We start from the raw sequence: 22,236 nt of genomic DNA on the forward strand, positions 1-22,236 counted from the left end.
GGACCGAGCAATCAACTTGGAAGCAATTGCTCGCATCAAAAACGGAAGCGGCTTTTCTTGGTAAATTGCAAACGAGCTCCGGTCGTTTCTGGCGGAGGCTTCTTTAAGTCGTGTTGTGCATTTACTTTCCATCCTTCAACAACAAAAATCACCACAGCTCGAAGCAGAAAGCACACAAACACCAAAAAAGGGGCTTTTTCCGACCTCCAGTCCCGAATTGGTTTTGCCACCTGCGTTTTCCGATAATTCCGCTTGGCATTTCGTTCCAGATGGCAGCGCGCGCCCTTCCGTGTCCAGACAATGTAAGCAGCAGTCGCTTTGCTCTTTTCGATCCATGTTCTCCGTGCTCTCGGACTCCTGCAGCCAATCCATCAAGCGGAGATGTCGTGCTCTCAGATGAATTCTTTTTTTTTTTTTTTTTTTTTTTGCTAACCCAAATATGTGTTCCGTTTTGGTTCCGTTTCGCTTCGACTGGACTGCTGTCTGCTGCGTCCTCTGAATGCCGTGTGCTTGGTCCTTGCTTCGTCGTGCTAACCCTTTTCGCCCCACTCGCGGTTGCCTGTCCCCCGTAGTCGCTGTACTCTGCACAGTATGAAAACACGTAAGGCAGCCAATTTTTGTCGATTTTTTTTTCCTTTTTTTTTTTTTTTTTTTTTTTTTTGTATGGATTTTTGGATTGTGGGCATTGGTCGGACTTTGCCGTTCGCCCTCGTCTCGCGACTCTCTCGCTGCAAAAGGCTCTCAGTTTAGCATTTAGACCGAGTTTGCCATGGCCAGTCAACGGCAGACCCACTGCCACTTGCCATGGAGAGGTGGCCCCTCTTCGACTGGATTGCAATGTTCGGCATTTCGCGTTACAGCTCGTCATTGTCGTCGCGTTTCGCTGGCGGCTGTGCGTTTTTCGACATTCATATCACATACAGCAACGTTTGCAACAATCCTTTTGCTTGCTATGGTCGCAAGTGGAGCGCGACGTGTTGGATGGACGCCGAAGCAAATTTCACTCACTGCGTGTCTTGCTTTCACAGCAATCATGGGCGCATGTCTCGCCAACAAGCAGAGATGTTGCTGACAAGCCACCCAGAGTGCGACTTTCTTGTGCGTGAATCGGAGCGACAACCCGGCTTCTCGCTGAGCATGAAGTGAGTGTTTTTGGGATTTCGCGTTCTGCTCGTTTGTTGGAAATTGTGCTCACCTCCCTCTTGCTTTGTGCTGCCAGCATCAATGGATCAATCAAACACTACAAGATCCTGTTCGAAGATGGGCAGCATTTTGTTGGTAAGCACGAGTGCACCATTCTTTGTTTTTCGTCTTGCTTTTTTTTCCTAATTAATCTCGTCTGACACGCATGTGCTTCGTTCGCTGCCATTTCCCCGCCAAATTTCAGAAAAGTCCAATCGACGATTCAACACAATATACGAGCTCGTAGCGGACGGACTGGATGCGATGGCTGCTCCGGACGCCGGCCCACCACCCAGCGTGCCGCCAAGGACAGCGTTTCCCGCACCAGCTAGCGTGTCCAGCGCGCCAGTTCCGCCCGCAAAGCCTCCCAAGAACCTCCCTGTCGGCATGTCGAGCAACCCTCGCGTTCAGCCTCCAGTTCCACTAAGCTCTGCAGCTGTGCCGCCGCGTCAACCGTCACCCCCGCTCGGAAGCCGTCTCCCTGCCGAGGACAACATGAGTCCACCTCCAGCTTCTGCAGGCTTGACGTCGGTGAGTGTTGATGAGCTCTTTTGTGCTTTTTTTGGTGTTTTGTCTACTCTGGTGAGAAACTCATTCCTGCGTTTCTCGACCAACAACTTGTTAACTTGCTTGATTTCACACCCTCGTAGGCGCCATCGTACGTCAAGGACCACAAGCTGGAAGTAGTGACCTTTACACACTTTACATGGTGCTTGCACTGCAAAGGACTGCTTTGGGGCCTCAAATCGCAGGGGTTGAAGTGCAAGGACTGCGGCTACACGTGCCATCGTCTCTGCAAGGATCTGGCAGGTGCCTGCGTCCCGCTCAAGAAGCACTTGAAGAAGGTGTTTGGCACCGACCTGACGTTCATTGTCGTTGTCAGCGAATCCCGATACCCAATCCTGGTCGAAAAGTGCATCAACGAAGTCGCCAAGCGTGGCATGCACGAAGAGGGCATTTATCGTATTTCACCCTCTGCGTCCGAGGTTCAAGCGCTGCGGGATGCCTTTGAGCGAGGTGAGGGTGCGATTCTTGCAGGGGTTGATTTCTTTTTTGTTTTGAATTGTGTTTTCTTGCTGTTGTTGTTGTTGTTGTTTGTGTCTCTGCGCTCTACTCTTCACCTCTGTTGCTTACTGTCATCTCTGGATGTTGTCATGCTTGGTGATAGACCACACGACTGCGGATGTTTCCTCGGTCGCCGACATCAACGTCGTGTCTGCGCTCCTGAAGGCATACATTCGCGAGCTTCCCAATCCGTTGATTCCATTCGAGTTTTTCGATCGATTTTTGGCTACTGCCAGTAAGTTTTTGGATTGCGGGAGAGCGTTCGGTCCAATTTTGGCCCTTTTCACATGGGTTTTTCTCACTGGATTTTTGGGACTGTGGGATCAGAGTCTTCGCAAACCCCTGCTGAACAGCTGATCGAGTACCAAAAGCACATTGCCGACCTTCCCGCTCCGCACTATGAAACGCTCAAGTTTTTGATGAGCCACTTGAACGAGTAAGCGCTTGCAATCTCTCGCCTGCTGACTCTCGCCCGTTCACTCCACATTGGAAATGTGAACACTGGTCTCACGCACTCCATGTCTTTTTGCTTTGACAGCGTTGTCGCACAATCCGCAGTCAACAAGATGAATGCGTCCAACCTGGGCGTGGTGTTTGGCCTGTCCATCTTCCGTGGTCGCAACGGCGAGGAGCTGCCCGAGTCCAAGCTGCTTGCCACTGTTGTTGGCGTCATGATTACCGATTGTGCCAAATTGTTCGTGGCCTAGATCTAGATCTAGATAGATAGTTGTGGAGTAGTTATTTCTTGATGCCAAGCAAAAAAGCGGTCGATATCTTTTTCTTTTTTTCTTTTTCTTTTGAGGGTTTTCTTCCCTTTTTCCCTTCGCCTCTCGCTGTGCCTCATCAAGCTGTTGTGAGCAATTGTTACGGTATGATTGAATTGAAAATCCAGAACGAAATCTTTGCATCTCTTCAGTCTTGCTTTTTTTTTTTCTTTTTTTCTTCAGTAAGAAACCAAAAACCATTAAAACAAAAACGCACCACTTTTTTCCTTCTTTTTTTTTTTTCTTTTTTTTCCCCCCCCCCTTTCTTTTCTTTTCTTTTCTTTCTTCCTCTTTTCGCATCGCTCTTCGCTCACTTTTCTTCCAATCCGTGTTCCTGTTGAATGCGCATTCTCATTGATTGAGATACGCACTCGAACGGAAACCCCCCCTCCCCACGGGGGACGAGGAGAAGGGCGTGAAAACCCAAAGCTGCGCAACGACACGAGGGGGGGACAAAATAAAATATCAAAAAAACGCGAGTCACGCACATCTTGCGATTGGTCCGCGTTCAAAATGGCCTTGTTGGGGCGTGTGTGCGTGTCCGTTCGCGCTGCGACCGAGTGCGTAGAGAAGCCCGTTGCGTGCTCTATCGAATGGTGTGCAGCGCGACCGCGTCATACTGCCGGCGTAAGCCGTGCGTTGCGTCCTTTCAGGCACATCCTGCTTTGTTGGGCATGGCCACATCAGGTTTTTTTTCTTTTTTTTTTCTTTTTCTTTCTGCTCTCTTCTCTCGCGTTCACCATTCGCGCTCTGTCTGTTGGATGGGTGTCTGTGTGTGCGTCGTACACATACGTCGGCGTTTCTGCGCAATCTGAAACCCCAGCCGTCCTGTTGGCGCAGTGAACTCTTTGTTCGTTTAAAGACGTATTTTCTTTTTTTTCAAACTGTGGAAAAAAATCATGATCATCCAACCACATCATTCGCGCATGGTTTTGCCAACTGTGCGTGACCATCCCAGAAAGCGAAAGTGGGGGTGTGTTTGTGATGCAAGTGAGCAGAGTGTGAGTTGTGCATGAGCTAAAGAGACAGTGAGATGGGGATGGTTGAAAGTAGGGAAAAAACCACAAGAGCGAGGATTTGAAAGAAGAGGGGGGAAAAGATGGCGAAGAAAGCGGAAAAAAAAAAAAAAGTCACAGTTTTGGATTTACACAGTTCCTTCGTAGGTTTAAAAGTTTGATACAAAAACAAACCCAAATTCATAAAGAACTAAAAGTAATGACGCTGATAAATTATGACGCGATCTGAATGGAATGGAGAGAGAGAGAAAGAGAAAGAGAATACGGCGAAAAATGGCACCAAAAATCACACTCAAACTGTGATCACTTCTCATGCTCTCACCTCTCCTTCTCTCTCTCACTCTTGAAATCAAAATCAATCAGTGTGTGTGTGCATCTTGCTTCATTTTTGTCGATTTTGTCACTTGAATGCACAAACTCACTCTTTCGTTTTACACTCTTTGAACAGCTCTTCTTCTTGAAAAGAAACAAGAAAAAAAAACCTACCCCACAAAACACCATCTGTCATCATGGCTACTAGTACGACGATGGAGCGCTCTGCCAGCGACTACCAGCACGAGTTCTTTGAGGAGAAGGCGCGCCAGATGCGCGAGGTCGAGGAGGTGATTGCCAAGTCGTCGCTCATCCCGTCCGAGCTCATTGCCAAGGAGGTTGCCTGGTTTTACAACAAGCTCGGCATTGAGGACATTTTCTTCAAGAACGAGCCCGCAGAGAAGATTGCCGAGTTTATCATGTCCGTCTATGCCGCCAAGATTCTCTCCTTCACCAAGCACAAGACGACCGTCGACATTACGCTCGAGCACCAGACCGACCACGGTGCCATCTTCCTGCACAACTCCCAGCCCGGTGTCTCTGTCGGCGCTGGCTTTGAGCAGAAGATTGACGACGAGTACCTCGACAACCCCAACGTGCTCTACCGCGTCGAGACGTACCGCTCCAAGGGCGTCATTTCCGAGGGCACCCCCGTCCAGCTCCGCTGCTACTTTGTGGAAAAGTGCGAGTTTGACGAGTCGTCCACCACCAACAGCCACGAGACGGACATTCAGAAGATTGGCTCCAAGTCCTTCCTCATGAACGCCACCGAGAACACGCTCGAGGTCTACCAGAAGATCATCAAGAAGGCTGTCAACCGCACTGGCCCCGTCATTGAGCACTTTAGCTTCCCTGACACTGACGAGAAGCGTGTCGTCATTGCCTACCGTCGCGGCGACGCCAAGAAGTTTGTCTCGTCTCTTTCGGACTTGTACCACTTTTACGATCTGTACTCGACCCGCAAGTTTGTTGGTAAGGAAGGAATAGAGCGAGGGAGGAGGGGGGAGGGTTGTGTTTGGGTTGTGAAGAGAAAGAACCAAAAAAAAAAACTTTGCATCTAACTCTTTTTCTATCTCTTTCTATCTCCTTCTCTTCCTTGCTCTCCTTTCGCAGAACAATTCTCCAACGGCATGACGGTCGTCTCCATGTACCTCATGCAGCTCCCCGAGTCGTCCAAGCCGGCCATCGACATGTGCATCTATCAGCTCGTCAAGGAGATTTCGCTGCTGTACATTCTGCCCACGTCGCCCCTGCAGCCCCTCTTCCACAAGAAGGTTCTTTCCGTGCAGGAGACCAGCTACGCGTACGCTGCCTGGAAGTTTGCCGAGCACTTCCTCAACCGTCTTGGCCCGGAATACCTTGCCCTCCGCGACATTCTCACGATTGGCGGCGTCGAGACCCACAACGCCCTCCTGTCCAAGCTCAAGTCGCGCCTGCGCAACGATACGTTCACGTCCGAGTACATTGGCGAGGTCATTCAGCGCTACCCCGAGCTCGTCCGCCAGCTCTTTGGCAACTTTGCCTCCGTCCACCACGTCTCGACCAAGCCCGCGCCCGGCCTGACGCGCTCCAACCGCACCATCTCGTCCGAGCGCCTCACCGAGTATGCTCTTGTCCAAGAGACGGACTTGCCCACGATGATCAAGCGCGCCGTCGCCAACCCGAAGGAGGCTGCCATCTTTGAGGTCTTTTTGACCTTCAACAAGCACATCCTCAAGACCAACTTTTTCCAGCCCACCAAGGTTGCGCTGTCCTTCCGCCTCAACCCCGCCTTCCTCGACAAGACCGAGTACGCCAAGCCCGTCTTTGGCATGTTCTTTGTCGTTGCCGCCGAGTTCCGCGGCTTCCACGTCCGCTTTGCCGACGTTGCCCGCGGTGGCATCCGCATCATCCGCTCGCCCAACCGCGACGTCTTCTCGCGCAACCTGTCGTCCCTGTTTGACGAGAACTACAACCTCGCCAACACGCAGCAGCGCAAGAACAAGGACATCCCCGAGGGCGGCTCGAAGGGCACTGTGCTCCTCGAAGAGTCTCACCAGACCCCCGACAAGCCCGAGCTTGCCTTCCGCAAGTACGTCGACGGCATTCTCGACTTGCTCCTGGTCGGCCAGACCCCCGGTGTCAAGGACGTCCTTGTCGACCTCTACGGCAAGCCCGAGATTCTCTTCTTTGGCCCCGACGAAGGCACTGCCGACTTTATGAACTGGGCGTCGCAGCATGCGCACCTCCGCGCCGCGCCGTTCTGGAAGGCCTTCACCACCGGCAAGAGCCGCAGCCGCGGTGGCATCCCCCACGACTACTACGGCATGACCACGCTGTCCATCCACCAGTACGTGCTCGGCCTGCTCAAGAAGTACAACCTCAAGGAGGAGGAGCAAACCAAGGTCCAGACGGGCGGCCCCGACGGCGATCTTGGCTCGAACGAGATCAAGATCTCAAAGGACAAGACCACGACCATTGTCGACGGCTCTGGTGTTCTGTACGATCCCGAGGGCATCAACCGCACCGAGCTCTTGCGCCTGGCCACCTCCCGCAAGATGATCAAGGACTACAACCTTGCCGGCGCCCCGCTTTCCAAGCTCGGCTACCGTGTGCTTGTCGAGGAGAAGAACGTCAAGCTGCCCAACGGCACGATTGTCGAGAATGGCATGGACTTCCGCAACACCTTCCACCTCAACACGAGCGTCAAGGCCGACTTTTTCGTGCCCTGCGGCGGTCGCCCCGAGGCTGTCAACATTCAGAACGTCTCGTCTCTGTTTGACGAGAATGGCGACTCGCGCTTCAAGTTTATTGTCGAGGGTGCCAACCTCTTCTTCTCCCAGGAGGCCCGCCTTGCCCTCGAGAAGGCTGGCATCCCCGTGTTCAAGGACGCGTCCACCAACAAGGGCGGTGTCACCTCGTCGTCGTTCGAGGTCTTTGCCTCGCTCGCCCTTTCGGACGACGAGCACGCCAAGAACATGTGCGTCGCCGACGAGAGCAACGAGCCCGAGTTCTACAAGCGCTACGTCGAGGCTGTGCAGCGCGCCATTGAGCGCAACGCTGCTCTCGAGTTTGAGTGCCTCGAGCGCGAGTACGCCAAGTCGGGTGTTGCCCGCTCCATTCTGTCGGACAAGCTGTCGAACAAGATTGTCGAGCTCGCCGCCGACCTCGAGCAGTCCACTCTGTGGGACAACCAGCAGCTCCGCAAGGTTGTCCTGACCGAGTACTGCCCCAAGGCTCTGTTGGACCTCATCTCGCTCGACACTGTCATTGCCCGCGTTCCCGAGCCCTACCTCAAGGCCATTTTCGGTGCCTACCTTGCCTCCCGCTTTGTCTACACCCACGGCCTCGACTACTCGCCGTTTGCCTTCTTTGAGTTTATGCAATCCTTCCTCACCCGTGCCTTCTAAAGAGGAGGGGTTGTATGTTGGTTGTTTTTTTGTTCTCCGATCCAACGGGCGTTTGATGTTTGTTTGCTTTGCTTTTTTTAACACTTTTCGTTCGCGAACGAATTGTTGCTTCTTGTCGTAATGAAATACGCTTTTTTTCCCAATGTTGTCCACCTATTTTGCATAAAGCAGTCCCTTTTCGCTTTTCCCCACATTCATTCATTGACTGAGTGGTCATGAGTGAAAATCCAAAGAACTTTGTCAAAGCGCTGTTCAAAGATCTGCGCGAACGCGGTACGAAAACGTCCAACTTTCGCCCCGCTCCGACTTTTTCGCTTTTGTCCTTTCGACTGTGCTTTGGATCATGAATCGCGCAGTGTGTGAGACAGCAAGCGAGAGGGGGGAGGGGAGACGGAACGAGAGCGCGCAATCGATGCCCGCTGCTGTGTCCTCCTCCTCCTCCTCGAATCCCGCTCCCCCTCCCAGTTTTCACTGTTGTACTCACGGTGGTTTGATGTGTGAACTGTGTCCAACCACAGGCGACGAGCTGCTCGATGGGACGTCCAAGCTCAGCCTCGCCGCGGACTGGCTGCAGTACCTGAGCACGCGCTTCCCCGAATTCCCCGGTAAGAAGCAGCAGTTTGGTCCACTGCTTTGCATGGAGCCACGTCATCGTTTTGGTTTCCAGCTTCCACGATCATCAACGCGTCGTGGATTGGAGGCGCACAACGGCACATATGGAAAGAGAGGCCGTTTTTGGCACCGATGCAATGGACCAAAAGGCTAGCAATTTACCAATGTTGTGTTGGTGCAACCTGGACTCGATCGTCAATGGCGATGGGCTTGAAGCACGGACATTGGTCTATGGTGTGGTTTTTTTGGTTGCATTGAACGAGTGGTGAGCACCTCGAGTCACCAACATTCACTGGCGATGGAGTTTTCGAACATTGAAAACCAATTCCGTGGCTTCCAACATGGAGCACAGGATGGTTGAGAAACCTCCCCATCGACAAGCGCGCGATGAAGGATTCATCACGAATACAGGGCTCACACGAATGATTTTTGGCGCTTGTCAGATACCGGCAATCCAGAGGCCGACAACGAGTTCAACGCGTCCCTCTCAGTAACGGATGGTATTCTCGCGGACGAGGTTGCGTTCGTGTTTGATTTTTTCCAACTCATCGGAGCACTCAAGGTAAGAATCGAGGTGGGGGAGGGGGAGTGGTAAATTTGCGTCTGGCTCGTCCAACTTACTCGTTCCCTCCAAAACCACAAAACAGCTGTTGCCGCCAAGGGGTCGCTTCAATCCAGTCGCTCCACCGGCATCGCTTGGCGTGTTTCGCTCAATCACAGTGTTGGAGGTAGCCCATCTCTTTGCCTCTGCACAAGGTGTGTGAAAACCCCGCTCACTTTACCGACTGCGACGATTCATCAGATCACAGACTTTCCTATTACAAGCCTGGCACCCATCACAACCCTTCGTGGACATTTGCAGTCTCTTACCGTGTCGCACTCGATTGAATCGCTGCAGGCAAGCTGGTTGTTTTTGGCGTTCCTTGTTTGTTTGGGGTGCTTTCGACTTTTACACATTGCCTCCCTCTCACGCCTTTCTTTGTGCTGATCGGCTGTAACGTGTCAATGCAAACAGTCGCTGTTGCAAGGGCCCAAGGGCAGAAACCCCGAAACGCCGGCGCAGGATCGCCCTTGGCTCAAGTTGACGCATTTAATTTGTGCAAACAATCGTATCTCTGCGTTGGATTCGTCTTTGGTAAAAGCTGCCGTCCTTTTTTTCCGAATGCTTGCCGCACTCCGAGAACGTTGCATCTTGACTCACTTTGCTTCGATCGATCTGAACACAGCGGCTTGTGCCTTCGGTTTCCCACTTCAATCTCAGTAACAACGTTCTCGATGCCATTTCAGCCGATCTAAAGGTGTGTTACACCCTAGCCCCTCTTCCATGATACGAGCCGATGGAAGCCAGAGTGAAATGAACCGACAATCTGATTTCCACTTTTTTTTTTGTTTTTTTTTTTTTTTTTTGGTCGTCGTCCACACAGCATTTATCCAACATTGTTTCGCTCGACATGAGCTCAAACAATATTTCAAGTGTCGACCGGTTGTATGAAATTCTAGGGAACGTCACCATCTTGAATTTGCGAGGAAACGCTCTGTTCTCGCTCAAGGGTAGGTTGTTGCTTTCGGTTTGGCTTGAAGGAAACCCACCCAAAACGAGCGCGTGCCACCCTCCGCTCTTGCCCCTCACTCGACATTCCATTTGCGAAACTAGGTCTTGAAAAGCTCTATCCTATCGAAGATTTGGATTTGTCGCAAAACAAAATCGTCAACCTCGAAGAGCTTCGAATCTTGTCACGGCTTCCCATGCTGTCCAAACTCAACCTGGTTGGCAACCCGATTTGTGCATACGAGGACTACCGGTCAAAAGTGTTTGCCATGTTTGGCTCGCGAGGTCATGAGGTGAGACTGCTGGGCGAAAGGTTCAGTCAAATGTCTCTCAATTGCTCACTGTGTGATTTTCGTTGATCAGCTCCTTCTGGACGGCACTGGGCCCGGTCCGAAAGAGCGCCAGGCTATCACCGCAGCAATCCAACTGGCTGCAGAGAAAGCGCAGCAACAAGCAGCAGCAGCGGCAGCATCCGCCGCAATTTACACCAGCGCAAGCTCACCGATGACCATTGCTACTCCTAGCCCCGCTCCTTACTCTGAAACACCCACATTGACGCCAACGGCAGATACTTCCATCAACACGTATGCGCTTTACCAGCAGCCGAAAAAGAAGGCCACCAAGCGCACCGTGGTCATCGACAACGAGGCCGCTTCGGTGAAAGGCGCTTCCGCTGACAATGACGATGACGCGGCTAACAGAGATGCAGGTGTTGATGGACCGTTCCGCGCTGCTGCGTTGGCATCTTCTCCCCCGCCCTTGCTGGCTGCTGCACCCACCGGCAGCAGTGATCTTGCTGTTGCCGTCCCGAAAGCCACCAAGACGAAAAAGGACAAAGTCAAGTCTGCCAAACCCAAGGGATCGCCAGCCAAGAACAAGCTCGTGGCAGAGATTGGCGCGCCCGTTGCTGGTCCCAAAGGCAGTGGCCCTGCTGCCGCCGCTGGAGCCAGCCGGTCAGCGCCTGGCGCCTTGGGTGTCGAGCCGCCTGCTGCCACCACGGGCGAAGACTTTGCCAAAACCATGCAATCCATGCGAAGCGAGGCCGGCAACGCATGGCTGGTTGTGTGGAATCACATGAATGCCGACGAGCAGAGCAGCGCGGCTGCGAGCGGCAAGACGGGCAATCATCAAGCAGACATGACTTCCGACGACCCCAATAGCGATGACATTGACGAAATTTTGAAGCGATCAGCTCTCGCCATTCGCGCCAGCACGGCAACAAAGTCGGCCGAGCAGAAAGCCAAGGCACTTTCCGCAGTCGCCGCCGCTTCTGCATCTGCGCCAGTGGACGCTGCTGCCATCGAAGTGGTCACTCCTCAGGGCCCTTCGCGAACGGCCACTCCTGCTAATGGCTCCGTCAAGCCAACCTCGAGCGCGAAAGCATCGGCCGAGGCCGAGCCCGAGGAAAAGCCGCTCTTTGACTCTTTGGCTGCAGCCCTTCAACAGCAGCAGCAGCAAGATGAGCAGTCGTTGCCCGTCGCTCAAATAGCGCCCGCTCCTGCTCGCGCTGCTCGCCTCGGCAACGCGTCTGCAACCTCAACGGGCGATGCTACCTCCACGCAGGAAAATGTCGCGACGACCGAGTTCATCGTGGATGTGCTTGGACGGAACAATTTTACGCGCATTTCACGCATCATCACTGTGAGTGAAGACTCCATTCTCGAGTCGGACGTGGCGAACGGCAGCCTCGTGGACATGCTCGACACCAAAGCCCTGACCTCTGTCGACGAAATTCGCCGAGAGGGAAACCGTCCCACACTGCACCTCGTGTTTAGCTACACGCGAACCGTGGTGAAGGAGCGAGAGTACACGATGGAAGATGACGCGGAAAAGGACGAGCTGATGGCAATCCTTCGGCCAGTTCTTCTTGCAAACGAGAAGAACTCCCTGGATCGGCGCCTTCAAGGCCGCTTCCAGTGCGCGACGTGCTCATTCACATTTTCCGAGCGTGGATCGGAGCCAGTAGTGTCGGGTGTGGTTGCAGCCATCACCAACGCGTTTGGCGCGAAATCCGCCGCTGCCGCCCTGCTTGACGCCAATTCTGATGGCACCTGCCCTCGGTGCAAGTCAGTGTTTGTCGTCAAATATTTTGGCGACGACAAGCAACAGCAACAGCAACAGCAACAGCAGCAACAACAACAACTACAACCAGTCCAACCGCAACCAGCGCCCTTGCAGGCTCCAAAACCAGTCAAGCCTCCGCTGCAGCACCAACAAAGCCAGGCTTGGTCGGACATCATCACGTCGGCCACTCAAGTCAGCAGTCAAAAGCAATCAGAGCAGCAATCTCTTGCTGGCTTAATCCTCGAAGAATCCGAGACCGAAGGCTCTGCCGCAGCAGCACCGCCGCCAGCGCCCGCAGCACCACCAAAGTTGCCCGACGCCGCAACGGCGCCAGAGCCCACGACAACAGCCACTGTTCTCGAAGACTTGGCGCGCGACACATCAACGCTCGAGTCCCTCTTCACGACCGTCGACCATCGCGCCCAGCTCCAGTTTTCGATTGCCTTCTTCACAGACGACGACGAAGAAAAGTTTGTGTGTGGCATGCGCACAACGTTCATGCAAGTGTCTGGTGCGACAAAGAACGATGCGCGTGTTGAGTCGCCGTGTCTGCTCGTTCTGAGTACCCGTGCCCTGTACATTGCGCACGTCACGAGCTCCATTGCCGCGGGCTCTTTCGGGAACCAGTCTGCCTTCCCGCCTGTCTTTACACCGACCTCGGTGAAGGCACTCAACGTGAGCCAAGTGCAGACGGTGGTTCAAGAGCTTCCGCGCTGTGCCGTGTCGACCTTCCCCAGCGCCATCAACTTTGCTGATCCTGCCAACGACTTGAAGCTGTTTGCCAGCCTCAAGCTCTCGCAGCTGACCTTCGTCGACGTCGGATTGGGTCGCCACTCGTTCCGCGTCGAGTTTGCGGGCGGCACGACGTTTGTCTTCTTCCCGCGCGACGCGCTATGGACACGCGTGTACATGCGGTATCTCTCTGAGGCCGTTTTGATGGAAGCAGCTCGTATCGGCGCAGAGCCCACCTTTGACGGCATCAACACGTCGCCGAGCCCCCGAACAATGGATAATTTGGCCAAAGTGGCGCGCCTGGCACGCCGCATTGTCGAGGCCCCGCAGCTTGTACGGCCCGTGGCTACGCGCAAACCAGCTGCGTCTGAGGCTTCTCGTGGGCTGCGCGCCAACACGATCGCCGACACCAACGCTGCGCGAGAGGACTCTGTGAGCATTCTGGACTTTTTCGTGCCCGGAACGCTGGACGAAAAAGACCGCGACGGCTCCGCAACCGTCGGCGATGACTCGCTTGCTCGAACGGATGAAGATGACGACACTGTCATCTTTTACCCAGATGACGCTCAGGACGCTGCTGACAAGGAGGCCGAGGACGACGAGGATTCGCTTGCCCAACTTCTCACGGGTAGTGCGGCTGGTTTGTCGTCCAGCAGCAACATGTCGGTACAGGCTTACCACCTGGTTCTTTGTCGTAAAGGTAAGGGGAGGCGGTGTGGATGTGCGTTTTTGGTTTAGAGGGTTGTTTGCAATGTCACGTTCACTCATTGCCTTTTGTTTTCTCTTCCTTCACAACCGTGCTTCAGCTGGATCTCGCAAGCTCCGACCACGATCCATCTTTGTCATCCAAAACAGGCTGTTCATGTGCGTCGAAAACTTTGGTTGGCCCGCGCCTCACCAGAAAGCCAAAAACCACAAGATGCCTGCGCAACCCCAATTTGGTTTGACGTCCTTCCATAAAATCGATGACATCTCGCATATGGTATGATTAAGAGTTTTTTGTGGGGGTTTTTGGCTTTTGAGGGTTGTGAATGATTCGTGCTGACTCTTTGAGTTTCGATGATGTGTTGCGTTCGATTTGTTCAACGCAGGAGCTGTCCGACAACCAGCCCTGCAGCGTTCTGATGATCTTCGAGGATGATCTCTTCACGACACCCGATGCAAGCGATGACGAGGATGAACAAATCACACCCAAGGCGCGCGAGGCGATGAATCGTTGGGACTTGGTGTTTGCGACAGCCGATGCCGCCCACGCGTTCAAGCGGGACATTTTCAAGCTGTTCAAAATGCTATTCCAAGTGGATATGGTTGTCATTCCACGCGATGAAGACGAGGATGAACTTGGACAAAACGGCGATGATGATTAGTGGTAGTTGATTGATTTTTTTTTTGGATTATAATATTTGTTTTTGGAAGAAGGAAAGTCATAATTTGGCAAGGATTGTCGCGTTCTGCGTCTCTTGTTTGAGTGCAGAATCAAATGCTGCGATGACCTTGTCCGCATCTGCCACGGTGAAGCAGAGTGGCGGCTTGATTTTGACGACATTGTTGAAGGGACCGTCTGTGCCGAGCAAAATCTTGTCATTTTGCTGGATTGCATCAATGACGCGGGAAGTGAGCGCCGTGGCAGGCTCGAGGGTGTGCCGGTCGAGCACGAGCTCGACTCCGAGGAACAAGCCCATGCCTCGAACATCGCCAATCACTGGATGCTTGCGAGCGAGGGCTCGAAGGCTCGACAAAAGGTGGTTCCCAACGACTCGTGCATTCTCCATAAACCCTTCTGCTGCAATCGCATCCAAGACCGCAAGCCCAGCTTTGCAAGCCACAGGGTTGCCACCAAACGTGTTAAAGTACTCGAGACGACCCAGTGCACGCGCAATCTCAGGCCGGGTGATGACAGCGCCGATTGGAAACCCATTGCCAATGGCTACAGCAACGGGCCAGCAGTGGTGCAACACACAGACCCCGCAAGTGAGAAACGGCGCGTGTTTTCAAAAGCAATGAATGAGTCAGCAGGACTGCGAGTCAATCATCACCCAGCCCCGTCTCTCGTGACTTACGCTTGCCCAATGTCACAATGTCTGGAACGACGTCCTGCGTCTGGAAAACCCACATGTGTGTGCCAGCGCGGCCAAATCCGACCTGCACTTCATCCGCAACACAAACGCCTCCGCTTTGACGAACGGCCTTGTAGCAGCTGGCCAAGTAACCTGGAGGCAAGACAATCTATGGAGTACAAACATCAAACGTCGAGCTCGACCCATCAGCGCACAAAACCATAGGCACACCCGCGGGCTCTCGCAACTCGTGATTTGTTACCTGCCCTGCGCATCCAAGAATGCCTTCGCAAAAGAACGCGGCAACCTTCCGCCCTTCGTGCTCGATTTTGCGCACAGTTTCTTCAACGTGCTTGGCGTACAAGGGGCCGAGCTCGGCGGGGGCATACTTGTCTCGGCGGTACAAGCCTCGATAGTCGTCCGGGGCAACGACTTTGTGAACGTGGCTTGGCGCGCGAGGTCCGTCAGGATGGTCGGTCTTGTACGGACTCATTTCGACCACAGCGTTGGTATTGCCATGGTAGGCGCTGTCCAGCACAATCAAGTCCTTCTGTCGCGTGTATGCATAAGCCTGCAGGGTGGAAGAAATGAGAAGTGCTTGAAAACTCGTCCAAAATTTCTCCTCTCTCTCTCCACCTACCAAGCGCAAAGCCAGTTCGTTGGCCTCGGAACCCGAGTTGACGAAAATACAGACGCTCAGCTCTGGAGGGCAAGTTGCAGTGATTCGGCTTGCATACTCGACAATCGCCGTGTGCAGGTATCTACCGTGAAAAACAAGAGCAATCATTGTCAAAAAACAAGATCCGGGCTGAGCTACCCATCCGCGCGAAAACAGACTCACGTACCGAGTGTTGGTATTCAAGATGGCCATTTGCTTTGAAACCGCCTGGACGACTGCTGGGTGGCAATGGCCCACTGATCAACGTAACGGTGTGAGAATCAATCCCATTCGGGCAAATTCATCAACCCGAATCTCTGAGATTATTTTTTTATTTTCCTTTCCTCATCGATAATTGCTTACAGTGACAAACATTGTTGTATGCGTCCAGATACTCGACGCCATTGTGATCGTAGAGAAACTGGCGCTCGCCGCGCACAATCCAAAGCGGCTTCTTGTATGAGAGTTTGACAGCCGGCCTGACCAAAGGTTGCACCCGCCACCCCAGAGCAGTGATGAGTTAGAGTCTATGTGAGCGCTATTCCGACCACCCCCCATGTTCGTTTTGTCGGAACGGGCGACGTGGCTGGCTGTGTGCAGCAGCTATTACGAGCCCAGAGCATGAACACGATCACCACAGTTGCACGAGAGCCAGACCAGTCCGCCGTTGACGATGACTATGACTATGATGATGACTATTTGTATGAATCGACATACGAAATCAGGGTCTGGCGCGCGGCAGAGAGGGACTCGTACGTCCAACCACGGTGGGTCTCGTCATTGTCGGATTGATTCGAGCTCATTGCTCAACAGCCACCGAAACACAAGAGGGAAGACTGGCAGTCGCTGTTTGGACATTGAGAAACACATCGCATAGCCTTGGATGAAAATTGAACTTGTAGATTTGGAAACACAATGACATGCAACGAAAAAATGAGGAAAAAAAGAAAGCGTCAAAAAAAGGAGGAATCAAAGAGGAGCGAGCACAGGTCAAAACGCAACACTGAGATCAAAGGAACAAAAAGACAGGTGGGGAGAGTGGGATGAGGGAGGAGGGGGGGGGAGAGAGAGAAAGAACAGGGAAAAGAAAGAGCAGAAAAACAATGCAAAAAGAACAAGAAGAAAAAACGCAAACAACAAAGCCACTACGACTTAACGCTGCATGTGAGAAACATGGTACGAAGGGTGTGATTGAGAGGCTTGTTGCTGCTGCTGCTGTTGCTGCTGCTGCGGAGCCCAACCCCAGCCGTAGTTGGAGTTGCCGTTGGGCGGACCCATCAGGCCAGGCGGCGCCATCATGTAGCCAGGGGCATGGAAACCGGGCGGCGGGCCCATGCGGTCGGGAGCGCCGCCGTAAAAGCCATACTGGTTGGGCGGCGGCATGCCGTACAGAGAGCTTTGCATGTGGTGCGGATGGACGCCCATGTGCATCTGGCCTTGCGGACCCTTGGCACCATAGTGGTGCGCAAACTGCTGTTGCGGTGGCGGCGGCTGCTGCTGCTGTTGCTGCTGGGATTGCAGCTGTGCTTGCAGAGGGTGCGCATGGTGGGGCTGCATGTGCGGATTGTGGTGCTGAGGCTGCTGCTGGTGGATGTGCGCTTGTCCCATGTGCTGCGAATGCAACCCCATCGGGTGGGAGGGCAGCGCCTGGCCCTGGTTGGTCAAGGAAGACGTGGACTGCTGCGGCGCGGTGGCGGGAAGCGAGCCGACAGCCGCGCTGACGCCAGGGACCGAGGCCGGGACGCCAGAGGGCAGCGCGTTGGGAAGACGCTGGGCCTGCGGAGGGCTGTTGGGGGCAGCACGCGCGGCGTCCGTCGTGGAGGCGTTCGGGGGCGACATGGGCGGGGACGCCTGCAGCGCGTGCAGAGCGGCATTGGGCGCGGCGGAAGTGCCCGAAGCCAGCTTGCGCTGCGAAATGGCAGTCAGCAAGACGGTGCGCACACCGAACGGCAGACCAAACTGCGTGGTGAGGGCGGCGTCGGTCAGCAACGCAAGCGCATTGCCGTTGACGCGCTCCTCGCGGAACTTGGCCAGGTAGGGCGAGTTTTCGTGCAGATCTTGGTGGACCGACGGCAGCCAGGCAATCACCGTCTCAACAGACCAGGTGGGCAAAGGGGCATCAGTCGAGGTGGCCCCGCCACTCGTCCCGCGCGGAGAGATCAGCGAGACGGGCTGGGACTGGACCTGGCTGACACCCGCACCGACAGTCGACCAGTCGCTCATTGCCAACTTGGACGCAGCAGTCAGGTCGGAGCTCTCAAGCGAGGGCCAGAGTGACGCCGCGCCGGTCGCAGCCGAAGTCGTCGTGGTGGATGGGCCCGCACTCATGAACGAGTCCAGCCACGACTCGCCGCCACCCAAGGTCATGTTCCACGCGTTAAACTGGCCAACGCTGGACTGCGCGGGTAGCACGGACAAGGAGCCGCTGCCAACCAGCGGCGCTGCAACGCCGTTGGACGTGGGGGCAGAAGCGACAGCACTGTTGCCGCCGCTGGCGACGGTCGCGCTGCTGGGCAGCAGGCCCGACGTCGGCGTGACCAGCGACTGAAGATCGCCGAAATCCGAGAACAGGGTGGATTCCCACGGAGAGATTTGGCTCGCGGGCAGGGTCGTTGAGAGACCATTGCTGCTCAGAGTGGCGGTGGGTACAAACGGCACCACAACAGGCGCAGTTACAGCGGTGGTGGACGGGGCAGGCGCAAGCGCAGGAGCAGGAGCAGGAGCAGGAGCAAGAGCAGGAGCAGGAGCAGGGGCAGCAGGAGCCACCACGGTAGCTGAAGGCAGTGCAGCGGGCACAGTGGGCGATGGCAGCGCACCAAACGTCGGAGCTTGAGACGGGATGAAGGCCGGCTGCTGTTGCTGTTGCTGTTGCTGCTGCTGCTGCTGATGTTGCTGCTGCGGTTCGTTGGGGGTGGGATCGCTTTCATACTCTGCGTCAAACACCAGGGCAGACTTTGTCTGGTCGGCCAGGCGAGTGACATCGCTCCACGCCGAACGGCGCTCTCCTTCGGGCTTGACGGCGCCGCCGAGCGGGGGGAAGTCGTTGGCCGCGGGAACGGCGCTCGAGGGGGCAGGCACGGCAGGGAGTTTGGACGTGACAACGTTGGCCCACGAAGACTTGCTCGAAGAGCCGCCGGTGGCATTGGCAGCCGAGCCCGCAGGCGCGGCAGGCGGGGCAAACCCAGTCGAAGGCACGGACGGCGTGGGCAAGAGTCCAATCGCCTTGTCCTGCTGCGGCGACGGCAGCAATGCGTCCGCAGCCGGTTCGACGGGTGCGACGACACGGGCAGCCGAAGTAGCGGCAGCAGGAGGAGCGATCGTGGCAGAGGCGCTGCTAGTGATGGAAGCAGCGGGACGAGAAGCTTGCTGTTGTTGCTGCTGTTGCTGGGATGGTTGTTGTTGCTGTTGCTGGGAAGGTTGTTGCACGGCAGGAGCTGAGACAGACTGTGGGGAAGGCGGGGAAGGCTCGCTCGCAGGCTCGGCAGCTGGCGCGGGCTTGCCAGCTGTGGTTGCGGGCGCATGGGCGTGACGCGAGGCAGACGCGGGAGCCGGAGCTTGGGTCGCAGCGGGCGCCGCGGGCTTGCTCGCTGGGAGGCCGCGGGGGAACTTTTCGTGGATGAGCTCGGCGCGGTAACGCTCGGCATACTCGCGAATCAAATCGGCCTCCTCCTGGCTGTGGGCAAAAAGACAGTAACGCAAATACTTGCAGCCCTCTTTGCGCTCGATCGATTCGCAAGGCGCAGTCTTAAACACCTCTGGATGCATGGAACGCGAAAGGCCGTTGGCATCGTCTCGACGAGGGACCCATTCGCCGCGTTCGTCGACTGAAACGGGCACCTTTTGGTCGTCACCGTGGTGGCGATGACACCTGAGAATGCCAAAAAAAGAAAAATGCGTCGTCGTAAGAGTGTGCAGGCGCGGTGTAGATGGCGAAGAACAACGATAGAGGGTGAGGGAGGGGGGGGAAAACTCACATTGCTTTCACGACTTCTTTCCGGAAATTGTGATTGGGTTCATGAGCGCCGTCGCACCCGCCATAAACCTTGTACTCTCGCATCAAAAACCTAAACCATTCATCTGCATGTGCCCGTCCATAGCAGTCAGGACACTGTGTTTTTCGCTCGATGGCATGAAAGGCAACGACGACGACGACGACGACGACGACGACGACGACGACGACGACGACGACGACGACGACGAAAACGAAAACCACTCACATGGAATTGAAGCAGGAAGAAGCCCAGGAACAGGCTTATTCTTGTGATTTACCACCGTGCCAGTGTAGCGACGCCACTCTGGCAGATAGGGCATTTCACTAGGATGCATAAAGGCACAAAGATCCATGTTGTGGCGATTGGGCTCGCGACAATCATTCAGTTTGACGTGGTCGGGATGATACAAAAAGACGGTCGACTCCAGCCTATCGGTGATTGAAAACTTGAAAAATGGCGGCTGTTTCCCTGGCAATAATTGCTCCGTGCCAGCGCGAAAAACAGAAACCTCGTTCAAAAAAGCCGCCCGTTGATCGTGTGGATCGACCTTCTTTTTCTTTGGCTTGGCAGTGCGATTGCTCCTGTTAAGACACAGTCACCAAAAGAAAGGGGGGGACGTGAGGACGGGGACGGTCCAAACGCGCCCATCAAAAGGTTGACGTCACTGCACTTACACTAGCTGGAATTCGGGTTCTAGCACTTGAAATCCCCACTCGTCGTACTGAACCTCAATGTCCGCCTGTGGCGATGGCGGGCGCTCAAAAGTGTCATTATCGGATTCGTGCGGCTGTGGAATTGATACTGCGACTGGTTTGGGAGCACTCGACGGGGCCGGTCGAGCTGATGTGGCAAAAAAAGAAAAAAAAAAAAAAAAGAAGAAAGAAAAAAAAAAACACGCACGCACCAGTTAGCTTTCTCTGAATTGTCTTCCCAAATTCTCTGAAACGCCCACCAAGTCGACCCATCGAACGATCAGAATACCATACCTTCAGATTCTTTGTGGGACGCCTTACTGCTGGAATTGTTTGGTTGTTTGCTAGCACGCTTAATTGCCTCTGCCTCGCAGTCCGCACGAGCCCGATGAGTAAGCAAAGTGTTATCTGTGTTCATGACTGTGGTAGAGGTGGCAAGCGAAGGGGGGGGTGAGAATCAACGGGCCGATTGAACGGGAAAATCATCAAAACGTTGTCGGGGCTCGTACTTTCTGAAAAGATCTGCTCTTCCCGCGAATGTGGATGTGTGCACTTGATGCCAAGAGGGCATGTGATTTCAGAGTGTTGACACAACGATTGCCAATCGGAGCGAGCATGGAGCTGCTTCCATTGGACGACGAGGGTGGCCTTCTTCTTCTTGCCACCTTGACCCGGCGTTGTGCTTGCAGTTCCGGCCACGGCTTGGAAATAGAGTGGCGACCAGTGTTTCCCGCACTCCTCGCAGTTGCCGGTGCGCTGTCAGAGACAAAGTCAAGGTCGGTGAGTACATTTGCATTGATTGTTCTGCATCCAACACAAGCGTCGCAGTTGGATCATCCAATCATTCAACCCAAGTGCTCCAAATGCAATGCACAGAGGTCGCATGATATGGCTCGGATGTGAAGCAGACAAGCGTTCAATGTTCCATGTGAGGTTGCACAATCACTGACAGCGACAACCAAAAAAAAAAAAAAAAAAAGCCGTGGAAAAAAAAAAGAAAAAAAAAAAAAGACCGAAAAAAGCGCCATTCTGTTGCGATGAAGCACAATAACGAAAGCAAAGCAGGCCAAGTCGCAGGCGCAGAAGCGTCGAGTCACCTGCAGCCAAAAGCAACACCCCTCGTTGCTTCAATGCCGCCGTGGACGAACGATATCGCGCAGGAAAAAACGCGTTCGGCGCACAAAAAAAAAAAAAAAAAAAAAGCGCAACCTTGTCGAAGTGGGACGATGTACGTCTCGGACGCTGTGAGAGCGTTGGGCGCGCCGCTCCACCCGCACGACCGAGCAGTGTACATGCACATCCGATTTGCGGCAGTGGCGGTCGCCGCCCGTCACTGCTGCGTCCGCGGCGCTCGAGCGGCTTTCGGGCTGGCTATTTTTCGTGTTTTTTTTTTTTCTTTTTTGTATGAAGTTTCCATTGCAAAAAAAAAACGAAAATAATCAAAAAATCAATTTGGCGGCTTTATTTTTCTTGTTGAGCGCCGCTGCCGCGTCAACCGCTGCTGAGCTGACAGCGCCTGTGAAGATTCAAAGCATGCGCCTGCATGCATGTGCCTGCACCGAGCGACGCCGCGCAGCAGCAAATCCAAAACGAACGACCGCTCACAAAAAAAAAAAAATATATATCGAAATTCGACCGCGTGTGGAAAAAAAAAAAAAAAAAAAAAAAAAAAAGAAGGCGATCGAACGAGCAAAGCGCGAACAGAGCCGAGCACGATGGGATGGGTTGGGCGGCGTGTGGCAGACAAGCTGAAAGGAGAGCATCTTGCAGCGAAACGCCGCGCAGCACGCAGCCGACGCACCAGCCACTGCCAGCGCTATTGGAGGCTGAAATAACTGAAAAAAAAAAAATCCACAATGTCTCACTCCCTCCAAGCACACACACGAAGCCGCCCGTTGCGCTTGGGGGGCGGCGGAACATCGGTGGTGGACCTGGTCGGACGGAATGAGCGCTGGGGCTGTTGCTTACTGTGTTTTGGTCGGTGTCGGTGCGGTGTGCGTCGCGGTAGCAGAACGCGCAGCATGGCACGACGAGCAGCTGCGACGCCGCTTCAAGAAGCGACATGAATGAAAGAAAAAAAAAAGTTGAGACTGGCATTGAGTTTGGATTCGGAAAGTTGAAGGAAGGGAAAAAGAGATCATGTGTGGGGGAG

General features: G+C 54.3%; 5 protein-coding genes across 5 annotated transcripts; 3 read left to right on the forward strand and 2 right to left on the reverse strand.

Moving 5' to 3' along the window:
• Positions 1-211: 211 nt before the first annotated feature.
• Positions 212-3,146, forward strand: CAOG_05585 (chimerin 1). Its single transcript, XM_004346208.2, has 9 exons — positions 212-302; positions 573-601; positions 1,029-1,142; positions 1,220-1,278; positions 1,388-1,713; positions 1,833-2,199; positions 2,351-2,482; positions 2,575-2,683; positions 2,786-3,146. The coding sequence occupies exons 1-9, from the start codon at positions 270-272 to the stop codon at positions 2,952-2,954; spliced, it is 1,338 nt and encodes a 445-aa protein (XP_004346258.2). The 5' UTR covers positions 212-269; the 3' UTR covers positions 2,955-3,146.
• A 23-nt stretch (positions 3,147-3,169) lies between these two features.
• On the forward strand, positions 3,170-7,871 carry CAOG_05586 (NAD-specific glutamate dehydrogenase). Its single transcript, XM_004346209.2, has 3 exons — positions 3,170-3,193; positions 4,476-5,311; positions 5,453-7,871. The coding sequence occupies exons 2-3, from the start codon at positions 4,537-4,539 to the stop codon at positions 7,726-7,728; spliced, it is 3,051 nt and encodes a 1,016-aa protein (XP_004346259.1). The 5' UTR covers positions 3,170-3,193; positions 4,476-4,536; the 3' UTR covers positions 7,729-7,871.
• Positions 7,872-7,908: 37 nt separating this feature from the next.
• Positions 7,909-14,105, forward strand: CAOG_05587 (nisch protein). Its single transcript, XM_004346210.2, has 12 exons — positions 7,909-8,001; positions 8,247-8,333; positions 8,784-8,902; positions 8,988-9,068; positions 9,143-9,238; positions 9,356-9,475; positions 9,567-9,638; positions 9,765-9,891; positions 9,995-10,182; positions 10,253-13,385; positions 13,492-13,667; positions 13,777-14,105. The coding sequence occupies exons 1-12, from the start codon at positions 7,944-7,946 to the stop codon at positions 14,050-14,052; spliced, it is 4,533 nt and encodes a 1,510-aa protein (XP_004346260.2). The 5' UTR covers positions 7,909-7,943; the 3' UTR covers positions 14,053-14,105.
• On the reverse strand, positions 14,053-16,227 carry CAOG_05588 (class-III aminotransferase). Its single transcript, XM_004346211.2, has 7 exons — positions 16,118-16,227; positions 15,764-15,879; positions 15,588-15,657; positions 15,383-15,503; positions 15,005-15,313; positions 14,746-14,911; positions 14,053-14,612 (listed from the first exon to the last, which is right to left on the reverse strand). The coding sequence occupies exons 1-7, from the start codon at positions 16,201-16,203 to the stop codon at positions 14,110-14,112; spliced, it is 1,371 nt and encodes a 456-aa protein (XP_004346261.2). The 5' UTR covers positions 16,204-16,227; the 3' UTR covers positions 14,053-14,109.
• Positions 16,228-16,250: 23 nt separating this feature from the next.
• CAOG_05589 (hypothetical protein) lies at positions 16,251-22,168 on the reverse strand. Its single transcript, XM_004346212.2, has 7 exons — positions 22,053-22,168; positions 20,594-20,840; positions 20,379-20,504; positions 20,067-20,232; positions 19,618-19,973; positions 19,375-19,477; positions 16,251-19,268 (listed from the first exon to the last, which is right to left on the reverse strand). The coding sequence occupies exons 1-7, from the start codon at positions 22,146-22,148 to the stop codon at positions 16,553-16,555; spliced, it is 3,810 nt and encodes a 1,269-aa protein (XP_004346262.2). The 5' UTR covers positions 22,149-22,168; the 3' UTR covers positions 16,251-16,552.
• Between the last annotated feature and the right edge of the window lie 68 nt (positions 22,169-22,236).

The sequence above is a fragment of the Capsaspora owczarzaki genome (genome assembly GCF_000151315.2).
Source record: "Capsaspora owczarzaki ATCC 30864 unplaced genomic scaffold supercont2.9, whole genome shotgun sequence".
NCBI lineage: Eukaryota > Filasterea > Ministeriida > Capsasporidae > Capsaspora > Capsaspora owczarzaki.